This window comes from Colobus angolensis, unplaced genomic scaffold, assembly GCF_000951035.1.
Source record: "Colobus angolensis palliatus isolate OR3802 unplaced genomic scaffold, Cang.pa_1.0 Scaffold428, whole genome shotgun sequence".
Lineage (NCBI taxonomy): Eukaryota > Metazoa > Chordata > Mammalia > Primates > Cercopithecidae > Colobus > Colobus angolensis.
The window spans coordinates 809197-824020 of NW_012117688.1; the positions used below are offsets into that span (position 1 = coordinate 809197).

A 14824-nucleotide genomic window follows, 5' to 3' on the forward strand; every position below is an offset into this window, starting at 1 on the left:
GAATTGAGTCTCCCCCTTTTTCGGTAATGGTGACACCCCTAGCAATGTTATTCTTAACTCTGACCCTTGATAGAGCTCTTTAGAAGCCCCCAGTGAGCCTGAGGGAGGTTATTGCATTCTTGAAATTTTCCAGACAAACATTGGCGTTTCCACAGGTGACCACTGCTAGAACATGGACTTTTGTTTTTTCATGTGGTCTCATTTTATTAGTGTTTTCACTTTTTTAAGGTTGTCTGTCATGTTGATAACAATGGTGCGACATCTAGGGGGCCTGAGACATCTGGGGAGCCTGAATAGAGCTACGGTGACATCACCACCAGGGTAGATATTAGCTAACATGAGCATAGGTCATATAAGCATAAATTCAGGGTTCTGTGTGCTGATAATGTGCTTTTATGTGGATTTGGAACCAACCGTCCTGCTGCTAATCCACATGATCCTCCTGCTGCCGTTTCTTCAAAACCCGTACTGTCACTGTCACCTGCCAGAAACTTATCATAATAAATATACAGATTTATAGTGACTACAGATGTGAAGAGTCCTCACCCGGAGTTGTACATTGCTGGGATCCAAGCAGTAGAATGAGCTAGACCAAGCTTGTCCAACCCACGGCCCATGGGCTGCATGTGGCCCAGGACAGTTTTGAATGCGGCCTAACACAAATTCTTAAACTTTCTTAAAACGTTATACATTTATGCATGGACCTTTATTTTTTTTTCTAGCTCATCAGCTATCATTAGTGTTAGTGTATTTTATGTGTGGCCCAAGACAATTATTCTTCCAGTGTGGCCCAGGGAAGCCAAAAGATTGGACATCCTTGAGCTGGACAATGGCTGGTTGAGCTTGGTCACAGCCAGGAAGTAAAATTTATAAATCTAGCTCCAGATGGTGGTTTCATAGTTATGTGTCTGCCTCACTGCTATGCAGGCAAAGATCATAATTTGGACAAGTCTTCCAGGACGACACATGGAAGGGATTTTTCTAGTTTTGCTGTGTGCTCCATCCTTTGGGTAGGCAGTAAGTCTTCATCTCAAAACTGCCCCACGTCAGTGTAATGCAGCAGAAAAGTACGTATTGATAGCATTTCTTGTAGCATTTATGACTTCCCTAACATTTGTCCTGGCAGGATAAAATCTAGGATTGAGCCTGCGCTTTGAGACATGAGTCAGCTTTTCCTCCCACATTCCCCGCTTTGTTCCTGAGCATCTCTGCTTTTTCTGTCTTTTGCCAATTTCTCCTTAGCCCCTCCAGTTGTTCGTGGGGATCATGCAATTCTTTCCACTCAGACATTCTTCCACCCACTCTAAAATGTGACTCTTAGCCAGGCATGGTGGCTCACGCCTCTAATCCCAGCACTTTGGGAAGCCGAGGCAGGCAGATCACTTGAGGTCAGGAGTTCGAGACCAGCCTGGCCAACATGATGAAACCCCATCTCTACTGAAAATACAAAAAAGTAGCCAGGTGTAGTGGCAGGCACCTATAGTACCAGCTACTCAGAAGGCTGATGCAGGAGAATTGCTTGAACCCAGGAGGCGGAGGTTGCAGTGAGCCAAAATCACACTTCTGCACTTTATCCTGGGTGAAAGAGTGAGACTCCATCTCAAAAAAAAAAAAAAAAAAAAAAAGTGACTCTACCCTGCTGCAGGCAGACTGGTTTGGCTGGGCAGAGACTGAGGAAGTAGGGTCGGGATTCGAATGCAGTACATCAAGAGGCCACCTTCATTTACCTCTCCCTCTCCCTTTATGGAAGTAACTATCCCTTAAATCATAGATCATAGCATGTTTAGGGCTGGAGAGAACCCTGCCATTTCATCCATGAGCAAATAGAGGCCCAAAGAGGTACGTAGCTTAATTGAAGTCTTACAGCTAGTGGCGAGAAGAGGGCTTACACTGTATCACCAAGGGATATGATTCAAGAAGGCTTTAGGTTGAGGATTTTAGCTTTCAGATGGGTGAGCCAGTCCTCAGTCAGTGCAACCTGGCCAAAAGGGTCTGACAAGTGGCCAGAGGCAGCAAGGAGGAATGCACAAAAAGCAAGTTTCACCTGATTGTTAGGGACAGGGATGCCTGTGTCCTCTGCATTATTTGGCTGGTCATGCTTAGCTCATCTTAGAAGGGACCAGGTCTGTGTTTTTGTTTTTCTATCGCCCAGGCTGGAGTGCAGTGGTGCGATCTTGGCTCACTGTAACCTCCGCCTCCCAGGTTCAAGCAATTCTGTGCCTCAGCCTCCTGGGTAGCTGGGATTACAAGTGCCCGCCACCACGCCCGGCTAATTTTTTTGTATTTTTAGTAGAGATGGGGTTTCACCATTTTGGCCACGCTGGTCTTGAACTCCTGACCTTGTGATCCACCCGCCTCGGCCTCCCAAAGTGCTGGGATTACAGGTGTGAGTCACTGCGCCCGGGCAGGTCTGTGTTATTTTTGTCTTGCCTTTTCGAAATCAATGGAGATGGCAGTCTTTAAGATAAAAGGTTACCTTGACACTATAGAAGGAGACTGAAAATAGTAGGGGGGCCATAGTGCACAGCCTTGGAAACCAAGAGGGCCATGAATTGATATTTTATAACACCAAAGCTTTTTATAAATATCAGATATTGTACCAGACTATAATATAGAAAAGTCAGCTTGATTTAATAGAGACACGCTTGAGTGAGGAGTTAGGAAATGCTGGTTCTGTCCCTCTAATCGGGAGATCTTACATATCATGACCTTAGTGGTCTTTGGTCACCTCATATGTGAAAGTGGTTGTGCTGAAAAAATACATAAAATCCCTTTCAGCTCCAAGATTTGATTGTGTCGCCTTCTAATATCTAAATGACATTATCCATATCTGTGAAAAATGCTAGCCCTGTGTTTGTGTAAGATTTTACTTAACATTCATTGAAACTATAAAGTTCTTCTTCCTAAGGACAAATGCATAGTATATCTCATGTTTTTATAGCCTCCTAATAAAAGGCAGTTGTATATAAATTCTATAGAAACAAAGCTGTCATGGGATTTGAGAGGAGATGAAATGAAGTTATTATTTCTGTAGTCTTGAGCTCTGCCACTTGTAACTCCTCTGAGGTACAGTTTCTTTATTTTTAGAATCAGAAGATATGGACTAGATTATTTTCAGCATCTTTTTAACTCAGATATTTATAATTCTAAGACTCTTAGAGTTTTTCCCCTAAAAAGCAATTTTATAATAACAACACAGTGAAAAATATTGAAATTCAAATAAAGGCAGAAAAATGGATTGGGATGTAGGGAGTCTTTTGTAAATTCCAAACTGATTAGCATTGCCAATGGCATAATTCTTTCATATCTATGTGTACAATTTAATTTTTAAATTGTTTTTCTGGAATAGGAGAGGGGCAACAACTTAATTATTAGCTTTTTATTCAATTTGCCGTGGCTTTGGATTATAGGATTTTTGTAATGGAAATGCTGGCAGAAGCTCCAAGCTACATGGCATCAACATGCCAGCTGGATCCTGTCTCCAGAGATTTTGTCCTCGTTTGATGCATCTTGCATTAGATTTCTGTTCTTTAGTAGATGTTAGCATAATGCAGGAAGCCCTTTCTTCCTTGATGTGATTCATTGGAAATGTCTCTTTGTTTATTTGTGGGAAAAACTCAGGTTTGAAAAAGCCAACTCATTAAAAAATAAGACCAGGCATTGTTTTGGGGCAGATGATTGTTTTATTGTAACAGACCTTCGTAATTTCAAGGACTGCCACAATTGTAATTATTTTCTTTATATTTTGAAGAAGTGATACATACAGTTAACAGACATTTTTTCACTTACTCAGCAATTGTGCCTTGAATCAGGTCTTATGGCCTGTCACTGGGCTAGCTGTTGATTTCGGTGATTGAAGAGTTGTGTTTATAACTATGTTCAGAGGCCTTGGGGTAGGCACTGAAGTCGGGCTCAAGTCCCTGATTTTAGGAGGTATTACACACAGATGGCCCAAAGGCTCGTTCTGTTGTCCTCTCTTGGTTAAGTAAGATAAGTAAGAACTTAGTCCCTGTTCTGTTGGCGTCAATGAAATGCTAACAGTGAGGACCAGAAGTTTTCTCCAGGAGTTAAAAGCAAAACAGGCTGGGCACGGTGGCTCACACCTATAATCCCAGCACTTTGAGAGGCTGAGATAGGTGGATCACCTGTGGTCAGGAGTTCGAAATCAGCCTGACCAACATGGTGAAACCCCCGTCTCTACTAAAAATACAAAAATTAGCTGGACATGGTGGCAGGGGCATGCAATCCCAGCTACTCGGGAGGCTGAGGCAGGAGAATCGCTTGAACCTGGAAGGCAGAGGTTGCAGTGAGCTGAGATGGCGCCACTGCACTCCAGCCTGGAAAAAAAAAAAAAAAAAAAAAGACCGGGTGCAGTGGCTGACGCCTGTAATCCCAGCACTTTGGGAGGTCGAGGCGGGTGGATCACGAGGTCAGAAGTTCAAGACCAGCGTGACCAACGTGGTGAAACCCTGTCTCTAGTAAAGAATACAAAAATTAGCAGGGAGTGGTGGTGCACACTTGTAATCCCAGCTACTCAGGAGGCTGAGGCAGGAGAATCACTTGAACCCAGGAGGCGGAGGTTACAGTGAGCCGAGATTGCACCACTGTACTCCAGCTTAGGCAACAAGAATGAAACTCCATTTCAAAAAAAGAAAAAGCGAACCATTACCACCACCAGTGCCAACAACAACGAAAGAGAATATTAGGATTGTGTTTATAATCCTGAAATTGGAAACACCCGTGCCTACTGATGTTTTGTAAAATGATAGAAAAGAACCTTTCTAGGATTACATAAGATAATAGGCACCAAGAACTGTAATAATGCTTTTGGCTAATCCATGCTACTCTCAGATTTTATGCTATGCATATAATTATAGATGTACATAAAAATGTGTGTATAAGGTTAGTCATTTAAAATAGTGAAAAAATATATATGTCGGGCATCCCTAATCCAAAAATATGAAATGCTCCAAAATCCAAAACTTTTTAAGCACCAGCGTGATACTCAAAAGAAATGCTCATTGGAGCATTTCAGATTTCAGAGTTTGAGATTTGGGATGTTCAACTGATACACTTTAGATTTTCTAAAATCTGAAAAAGTCTGAAATCTGAAACACTTCTTTCTGATCTCAGGCCTTTCAGATAGTGGATACTCGGCCTGTATAAAGCAAGTAAAGAAATTGGACAGTGTACTCAGAGGCAAATCATGCTCTATCTATGTAATCAGTGACTAAGTAGCTATTAAACTGTGCTATGAAAGAATACTTATTTATATGGTAAATTTATTAAGGGTAAAAGGCAACTTAAAAATATGTATATGTGCAAGAAATGCTCATATCATTTAAAATTAAATAGGACTGGTGGGAATTTTGATAATGAAACAGTTTACTTGGGAGTTGTGTCTGAGATATATGTGTGTGTGTGTGTGTGTGTATCTTGTGTGGAGTTTCCAGGAGAGAGTAGCTGGGGATGGAGGTGCTAATGCCCTTCCAAGCAGCTACCTTGGAAAGGGCTTAGTACACACAGAAGTGTGGTGAGGCTGCTTACTGGTGATGGCCCTAGAGGCAGGGAGTGCACTGGGAAGCAAAAGGAATGGCAGATCATGTCAGAAAGCTTTTGCTGATGGCTTTTTAATGTTTAACCTTTCTTGGCCTCCTCTTCTCCCTTCCCATCCTTGAGACATTCCCCTCCCCACTCCCTTGTTTCCTCCACTCCAGCTCACCTCTCCCCTCCTCCTCCTCAGTCTCCTACTCCACCCTTTCCCTTCCTGGTGGTCCTCCCACATCTATATCTCTCGCTCCCCTTCCCTACCCCTCCATAGGCCTCTAGGTCCCTATTATCTCCTGTTTCCCTACCCACTTCTTTCCCTCTCTTGGTCTCAGTCTCTGTCTCATTCTCTCTCCATATCTGTCTCTCTCTGTCAGTCTCCACTGGTCTCTGTCTTTATTTTTCTTGGTCTTAGTCTTGCCTTGGATTCTCTTCCCTTCTCTTAATTAGAATCAGGCGTGGGTTTGCGTTTTCACTGTGTAATCCCTGTGTGATGGTGCATTCAGCAAAGGCAAGGAGGCGGGATGCAGAATGGGGCTGGGTGAGGCTCGTTTGCTGCATGACTGCCTTTTCCCAAGAAAGCTTCTTGGGGATGCTGTCCTGGAGGTTTGCGCATGCTTCATTTTTCACCTTTCCTTTTCAAACGATTTCAGCACTCCTGTGAGCTCAGCAGCAATGTAACATGAACATGGGCCTCCTGTGCTGAGGTTCTTTGGATGGGGGTGGTGTCTCTGGGAATGATTTCCCAGCCTCACTAAATGGGTCAGGAAGGGACATAGAAAGCAAAGTCCTACGCAAGCAATTCCAGAATGAGAATACCAGCACCCTAAGGACAGGGTTTTCTTCTTCAGCCTTGGAAATGGCCTCAGGTCATTTTGGGAACAGGGAATTGTTTTATTCCAAAAAAATGATAAAATATCCATCTTATTCCTCAACAGCGACAACATAATGTTTTGCCTATGGCAGGTATTTGGTAAATACGCTTATGCGTTAAACGAATCTACCTAACACTGGGGAGCATGTTTGAAAAATCTCCTTTAACTTCCCGGAAGCAGCTATGGCTGCCACTTCATTCCAGGTCCTGAGCTTGTGTTTTTTTTGCAAAGAAAGCATTCAATTGGATATCTAGTGTTCAGGTTTTGCATAATGATTTTAGCTTCCCTTAGCTCCTCATTGCTTTGGCTTTGGCCGTTCATGCAGTGGTTTCAGGAGAGCTGAGCATTTTAAGCAGTGACCTGTATCACATCTGATGCAGATGTGGTGATCTGATGCAGTGGTCAGTTTTAGGGGAGAGCTTTAAAAAGTGTACTCTGTGTTGCTTGAAACCTGGAGTAGGGGAGGCTGTGTTTCTCCCCTCCACACTGCTAGTGGGAAAGGAATTGGGCAAGGAATGAGGCGGCTGTTGGTTATTTCCCCTGGCTGCTGCTGGCTTATCTACTCAGAGTGGTCATTTTCCCTGACACCGCATTTTAACTTTCTTTTTATTATGAGTGCAAGACCTCTGGTCAAGCATCATACATGTGCATGGTGGTTTATCGTGATTTGGAAGGGGACATTATCACAGCTCTGGAGTTGCTCTTCTTGGGACAGATGAGATGTGAAATAACAAATGTGGCATGTGAGCATCCCAATTGTCGTTTCTAAGGGCAGAAAGAATAGTATTTTCTTCATCTTTTTAACTCCTGGATCAGATGTTTTTCCTACGTGCTCTGTAGAGACTGTCACTCACTTCCACATTACTCCAGCAGAGGATTGAAACAAGGTTTCGCTATTGTCCCCTGCTCATAACCAAACATTTGGTTTATGGAATAAAACCTACACCATTAAACTAGGTCAGGTTGGACTGCCTCAAAGCCACCTTCTTCTGATTGGTGTGTCTCATAATAAGCTTTCCAGGGATGGGGTCTGAGACAGCTCTAGGCAAGCCGGGCTTGTCTGCTTTCCTTTGAAGTCCATTTTAATTTTTGTAGTGATGCCAAATAGGAGAAATGGAAAATTGGAAAGAAGGAAAAAAGGCTCAGAATTTTGACAGTCCAGGGAGAATCATAAATATACTTTCAAGGAACTCAAACACTGAAACACTGAAAGCATGGCCGTCCTTTATACTTTGTTTTGGTAGCATTTCTTTTTGTTTTGTTTTGTTTCTGTTTTTGAGGTGGAGTCTCGCCCTGTTGCCCAGGCTGGAGTGCAGTGGCACAATCTCAGCTCACTGCAGCCTCTGCCTCCTAGGTTCAACCGATTCTCCTGCCTCAGCCTCCCAAATGTCTGGGACTACAGGCACAAGCCACCACACCTGGCTAATTTTTGTATTTTTAGTAGAGTCGGAGTTTCGCCATGTTGGCCAGGCATTTCATGTCCCTTCTTGGAGGTGGTGATTGGAGCAGTTACTCTCACCTGTGTTAAAGGAAGCTCTGTGATGTCGATAATTTCATTTCTTAATAAACCAAAAGCCTCCATGTTATCTGACATAGGTAAGATTGTTCCAGAATGACACCCTGAAAAATAAAGGTTCCATCTGGATGTGCTCATAAAGTAAGTAAACTTAGCCCCCGGGTTGCAGTTTTGGATCTCTTCCATTAGGCATGGTCAGAAAGGCTCAAGGCATTCTTTAACTTGAGTGGGTAAGCGTGTCTTAGAGTCCGCATGGTTCCGTGAACTGTTGCTTTTCAGTTCGAAATCTCTGGTTGAGATTGATAAGGAGAAACATAGTGTTTTCAATGCTTAACCCAGGAAGGGCTGTTGACCATGAATGTTCTCTCTGGACATCCTTACCTTTGCCATCCCTGTTCCCTTCGTATCATGTTAAGTGCAATGAGGTGGATGCTCTAAATGGGAGTGTGAGTGTATCATTCTAAGAGTTGACTATTTTTAAATGGTGTGATTAATCCACTTCGTTATTGGTCACATGCGTGGTGATGAGAAAACTTTAACCCATTTTTCTTTGTGTGTGCTAATGTCTTTATTCCAGAAAGGTTACACAGTTTAGTAGATATCTCTAGAAATTGACTTTATCATGTTTGTATATTCTATGAAGGATATTAACCTAGAGTTTGCTCAAATTGGTTATTATAATAAAATAAGATAATGAAATAAACGTTTTAATGCCTGGCAATGCAAAAATAAATGAGTAAATAAGCCAAAACTCCACAGGGTCCCTGCTAGCTCACAATCTATTACCTTTTATTGCTTCGAAAAAGAGCTGTTTTGAATCCACCACTGCATCTACACTATGCACTACATGGGGTAGTGAATAGTAAACAACTAGGGAACCATTTCATCCACTGGTAGGTTTGGGATTAGATCACAATGGATTTTTAAAAGATAGTTGTGTTGTCCCACTGCTTTTTTTTTTAACCGCTGATTAAGTGCAGCATGCAATAAGAGCTCCTTCGCCACTTCCATCCCCAGGATACGACTTTGTTCTTACACTGGGAAAATACCGTGGTTCATTATCCAAGGTTCTAAGTGTTCCTTTTAATCTTTTCCAAACCCTATGGTCACTAATGGTGTATCTTGTTGTCTGCCACCAAAATTTAAGAATAGGTAATAAATTAAGGATGGTTCTGCATTGCCTCTTATCTGACTAGCATCTGTGGGTGTCAGCTGCCAACAAGTAGCTCGGGTGTCTGGGCCGCTCCTGAATGGTCACAAGCTGACACACTGTCTTCCGATAAAAGGTACCTTCAAATATGCATGCAATTTTCAGTATAAATTTTGTATGCTTAAACACTTCCTGTAAGAGAATCACTCGACCTAATAAAATGACTTGACTGGGACTTTTTTAAAGCTGGATATAAATATCACTGGAAATGATATGGCTAGCATAAATACTTCACTCTGAGCTTTGCTGAGCATTTTCAGGATGTGTCTGGCCACATTTGTGAAGTTAGTGAAATCTGAGCTTGTCCCAGCGGAAGGACATGGTGGGGAGGTGGTTAGTCAAAGAGGGTCGCCAGTCCTCCCTGGAAAACTGTAAAGTAATGGCTGAACCCCAACATGGTTTCAATGGTGGTAAAGGAACAGTCATTCTTTTAGTTCTTATCTAATCAACTATTGTCATTTTTATAATATGTATACATAATCTCATTTAAAAGTCTACATGTCTGAGTTCAGACATACCTTGCTAAGACTCATGTTCAAACAGAATACATATCTGTTCTCGAGAGAGTATGTCTGTGTGGACAATCAGACAACAGAAATCAAAGCATTGCCATCTTTTGTATTTTAATGAAACATTTTATTCTAATGCTTACAAGGTGCTAAAAAAATCTATATCTGAGATAACATTTGAATAGAGTGAAGTATTTATTTTATTGCTTTAAAGCTCCAATTGTGGAAAAAGCTTAGCCTGTAGTTGTGGAGGTGGAGGTGGTGGTGGTGGTGGTGGTGGTGGCAGTGGTGATCCAGCAGTGGTGGTGATGGTGACAGGGAAGGTGGTGAATGTTGAACTTGAGACATGTGATGTCAAAATGCTGAAGTCCTTCTTTAAGGTCAAGAGATGACTCTCTCCTCATGCACATTCCTTTTTATTTTGTATAACACCGATGCTTACAAAGAGATAAAACAATACAGTTTTTTTTTTTTTTTTTTTTTTTACTGTGGTTTCACATTTGCTATTTTATTTCACTGCTTTTAATTTTACAATGAGATCTTGATGCCAGGTTTCATATAAGTAACTAGCTGTCATTAATTACTTAGAATGTGCTGTGTCCGTTTCTTTGTTCTGTCATCCTGCTTGTTTGATAGATCAGAGAGTGGAATGGTTAACAGCGGAATCACTAAGGTAAGGGAGGGTGTTTCAGACTAATTGATGTGGATACTAAGTTTACAGTGCTGATATGGTGTCCATTGTATTACCATTTTCTAAGACTTCCTCCAAGGTGACTCTTTGTTAATATGATGTCTCCCCACCCTGCTGGAAAACCCAGCTTAATAAACAGAAGAACAAATGTGACCCCTCACCTTTTCCTGACCTTAATCCTCTACTATTAAGTCAGATCCCTTGCTGCCCATTGTTGGATGGCTCCCATCATGTGCAGATATATACTCATGGTCCCATAAATCATTCAGAATTAGAAGGCGTGTTCTGCATCTGACCTGATGGTTCATATACACCCACAGCCACCACAACTGGCAAACAGTGGTGGTCTATTTTGAGGCTGGTATAAGAGGCTGTGTCCGATGGCTGTGAGTGGCAGCTAAGAACTGAGATTCTGATGTCATGTGGCCTCAACTCTTGTCTCCTCACTCAGGCTGCTCACTAGAAGCTCAGCCCAAATATGTTAGAGGTGGGAAGCGTTATGGACGAAGGTCCTTGCCCGAGTTCCAAGAGTCCGTGGAGGAGTTTGCCGAAGTGACAGTGATTGAGCCACTGGATGAAGAAGCACGGCCTTCACACATCCCAGCCAGTGACTGCAGTGAGGTAAGGAGTTGGGCGTGCACGTTCATCTAGATCACGAGCCCCACGTCAGTGCAGGACAGAGACAGGAGAGCTGAGGGGGTTGATGACACAATGTGGGCTTTTCTCAGTTACCAACTCCTTGCTAATCTTATTACTTGCCTTTTGGACACACATAATGTTTCTATCTTTTGAATGTTTTTACCTCGTTTCAGCTTTTGGAGAGCTGACATTTCTGTGCATGCGTCATGTATACATTTAGAGTTCAGGTATGTCCACATCATCTGGAGTCTCCCACTTCTAGTTCTTGAATATCTCTCTCCTCTATAGCATGATCATTTTTAGCTATTTAAAAGGTGAACCAGCTCCTCCCCTACCCTTGCCCCAAACTATAAAACAGCATCTATAGCAGGAAATGAAAGCAATGTGTTCAGGCATTTTGAGAGCCTGCATCTTATCTTTCATAGTGTGATAAAGCAGCTCGAACACTTGGTTTCTGCCTCAAGATACTGAGCCAGGGGTGCTTTCCAGTGCCCAGCAGTTGCCATGGTTCTTCCTGCTGGTTTCCTTGCACCCAGGCCTGTCTCGTTCTCCAGCATGCAGAGAGTTGCCAGCCTCCCTCATTCCCCATCTTTTCATTCTGCATATTGCCATAATCTACCAATAAAGGAGGTTCAGTAACATTTTCTTTATTCTTTCTTTATGGCTCATTTACCAGCATCCCATTTATAGAACATGATTGAAAATGCCATGCTGAGCAAGCTGTAAATATTTCTTGCAAATCCCAGCTCAGACTGGGGCTGCAGATATTTCAGATACTAATATAAATTGGAAAAGAAACAAAGCACCTTCACTTTCTGAAAGTGGTCTGTAGATTGTCAGTGGACTCTGTGTGTGTATGTGTGTGTGTGTGTGTGTGTTTGTGTATGCACACCTGTGTGTTCATTGCAGTCTAACATCCATGTTCAGCTTACTGAAATCTACAGGAAGCTTGCTCCCAACAATGGCCCCAGCAATCAGACATCCGGTGTCCTCCTCAACTTTCCAGAATACCCCAAAATCCAAAAGTAACTAAAAAGAGTCCAAGTGTTGTGCCCAAATGTTGGCAAAAAATATGGATATTTGTAAGGACATATGACCAGTCTGCTGATCAGAGGTCTGCATCATTTTTTTAAAAAACAAATGACACTTGTCCTTCACTATAAGTGAAGCAGCAGTGGCAGAAATGTTATTGACAAGAGAGGGAGAAAAGCAACTAGAAGAGAGAAGAGGGAAAAAAAAGCCCACAAAAGTGGTATAAGAGTAGTGTGGATGAGAAGTGACAGCTGAAAATAGAAAAAGCCAAAAGCAGTAAAAACTGAGAACAGTTTCAGGAGTGCTTCTGCTTTCTTGAGTCTCTTTGCGAATTGAGATGGGGTCTTTCCCCAGTAAAACACATATACTCATACGCACAAAAATTTTACATATATAATCTCAGGGATGCAAGTAATTTACATACTTCAGTTAGTACAGCATTCATAATCATTTTCTTATTGTCAGGAAAGGTATCATAAAGTCTGTTCTATAACCCTGAGTGGTGTGGAATGTACATCTTTATGAAAAAAAAAATGGTTCAAATGTCTCAGTCCTTTGGTGGTAGATTTTTGTTATTTGGAAAACACTTTCAAGTTTAATATCTCATTTCCCCAACTATTTCAGTCCCCAAGGTATTATTATTTGGTACTAAGAAAGTAAATGCTTACTTATTTTTTGACATGAGTTTCTAGTCCTCATCTAGGAATACCCAGAAAGCTGTTGGGCAGAGCTGACTTTGGCAACATAGTTCTTATATCCTTGTTATATGTTATCCACTGGTGCCCAGGGAGATTTACTATTTTTAAAGTGAGACTTTGGTTTCATGTATAAATAAAGATAAGAGTTGAGGTCTGAGCCTGGGCAAAATCTTGTGGCTTATGTCTCACTTAAAGGGTATTTTGGGACAATCATGTCACCCTTGATGTACTTACAACTTCCCTTAACTCCTCCAGAAACCTCTTAGATATGACCTCTTGATGCTATACACAGAAGCTGTAGCGTTCACCACCCTCCATCAACAGAACTGCAAATAGAGGCCTGGAGTTGGTCATTTCTCTGGATTTCTGTTCTCAGCAAGGACTCCAACTGACTCAACTTTGCTATTCTGTTATATCGCACACCAGAGCAATGCCTGTAGGAATACAAGATAATACCTTTGTACCACACCTTTTTTTTGTTACCAAAAGTAGACTCAAACCAAAGCCCATCTAACTGCTTTCTTGCCTAAAAATAAAGTGTTTTGTAAGCTGAATTGTGCCTGTCAGTTTTCAAATCACTTCATCTCTTTAAAAAATTAAGTTTCAGTGCTGGGCATGGTGGCTCATGCCTACCAGCACTTTGGGAGGCCGAAGCAGGAGGATCACTTGAGCCCAGGAGTTCAAGACCAGCCTGGGCAACATAAAGAGACCTTGTATCTACGAAACTTAAAAAAGTTAGCTGAGCATGGTGGTGCATGCCCTTTGGTCCCAGCTACTGGGGAGGCTGAGATGGAAGGATCGCTTGAACCCGGGAGACAGAGGTTGCAGTGAGCCGAGATCATGCCACTGCACTCCAGCCTGAGTGATAGAGCAAGACCCTGTCTCAAAAAAAACAAAAAAAAAAGTTAATAGCTTCACACAAGACATTTTCGATGTTCCTGTTGGCAGTTAAAAGGGCAAAGCCCAGCTTTGCACAGCAGCTATGGCTATGGGTCACACTCGCTGCCTTCACTGCCATGTATGCAGGAATCTTGTGGTACAGCCTTGTCGATGCGTCAGTCTTGCTACTTACTATTATGTCAAGACAGCATTCCTGTTTCTGGCCACTTTCCATATTAGGCTTAGCAGTTGAGGGCCATTCTGTTGGCCTTCAGAAGTTCATGCAATGGGCAGCACAAGCTTGCTTTTTCCTTCTGTTCCTTCTACAGAAGCTGTGCAGGTCTCTTAGGAGACCCAGTGATCTTCCCTGTTCTAGAGTGGCCCCCAGCTGCAGAGCATAGGGAGGAAAAAAATTCTCAGTGATGTGTGGAATTGATTTCCTCCTCTTATAATGAGTTCTGAATCTGACAGTTCTTGTTTTTGTTTTGTTTTTTTCTTGAGATGGAGTCTCACTCTGTTGCCCAGGCTGGAGTGCAGTGGCACAATCTCGGCTCACTGCAACCTCCGCCTCCTAGGTTCAAGCAATTCTCCGCCTCAGCCTCCCTAGTAGCTGGGGTTACAGGCACGTGCCACCATGCCTGGCTAATTTTTGTATTTGTAGTAGGGACGGGGTTTCACCATCTTGGCCAGGCTGGTCTTGAACTCCTGACCTCATGATCCACCTGTCTCAGCCTCCCAAAGTGCTGGGATTATAGGTGTGAGCCACCGCGCCCGGCCTCTGACAGTTCTTTATTTTACTACTGGCTGCTTTTTTCTCCTTTTTGGTTGCTGAAAGCCCTTCTGTCTCCTGTCTTTGAGGATGTGGGAGTTTGGGCTCCCAACTTGGGCTCATATCTTGGGGCTACTGGGCAATGTGGAAGGAGGGACTGGGATCGAGTCTCCTCTGATGTGACTATGATTTCATAAGGAGTAATAAGATGGGGAGTTGGAGCCAGGCCTTCTTTGTTTTGATTGCAATTTTCCTTTGACTTCGGGACCCCAGCTTAGGGAAAGGAGGGATTCTCAGCTCACTTTTGGACTTCAGTTTCCCCTGCTCTCAGACATGCCTCATTTTTCCTAAAATGACTTTTTCTGTTTGTGATGAAGACAATAAAAGGGCCTAAACCCATCATCCAAAGTTAAAGAGAGGGAAATCTGACTGTTGCTACTCAAGAGAAGACGAATTTTA

At 42.6% G+C, this 14824-nt stretch overlaps 1 protein-coding gene across 3 annotated transcripts in view; it reads left to right on the top strand.

Annotated features, from left to right (window-relative positions):
• NIN (ninein (GSK3B interacting protein)) overlaps positions 1–14824 on the top strand; it is a 108491-nt gene that overhangs the window by 24604 nt on the left and 69063 nt on the right. For all 3 annotated transcript variants that reach the window (XM_011956884.1, XM_011956886.1, XM_011956885.1), the window contains exon 4: positions 10800–10969. In XM_011956884.1, coding sequence (XP_011812274.1) covers positions 10800–10969 — 170 coding nt within the window. The remainder of the gene's footprint in view (positions 1–10799; positions 10970–14824) is intronic.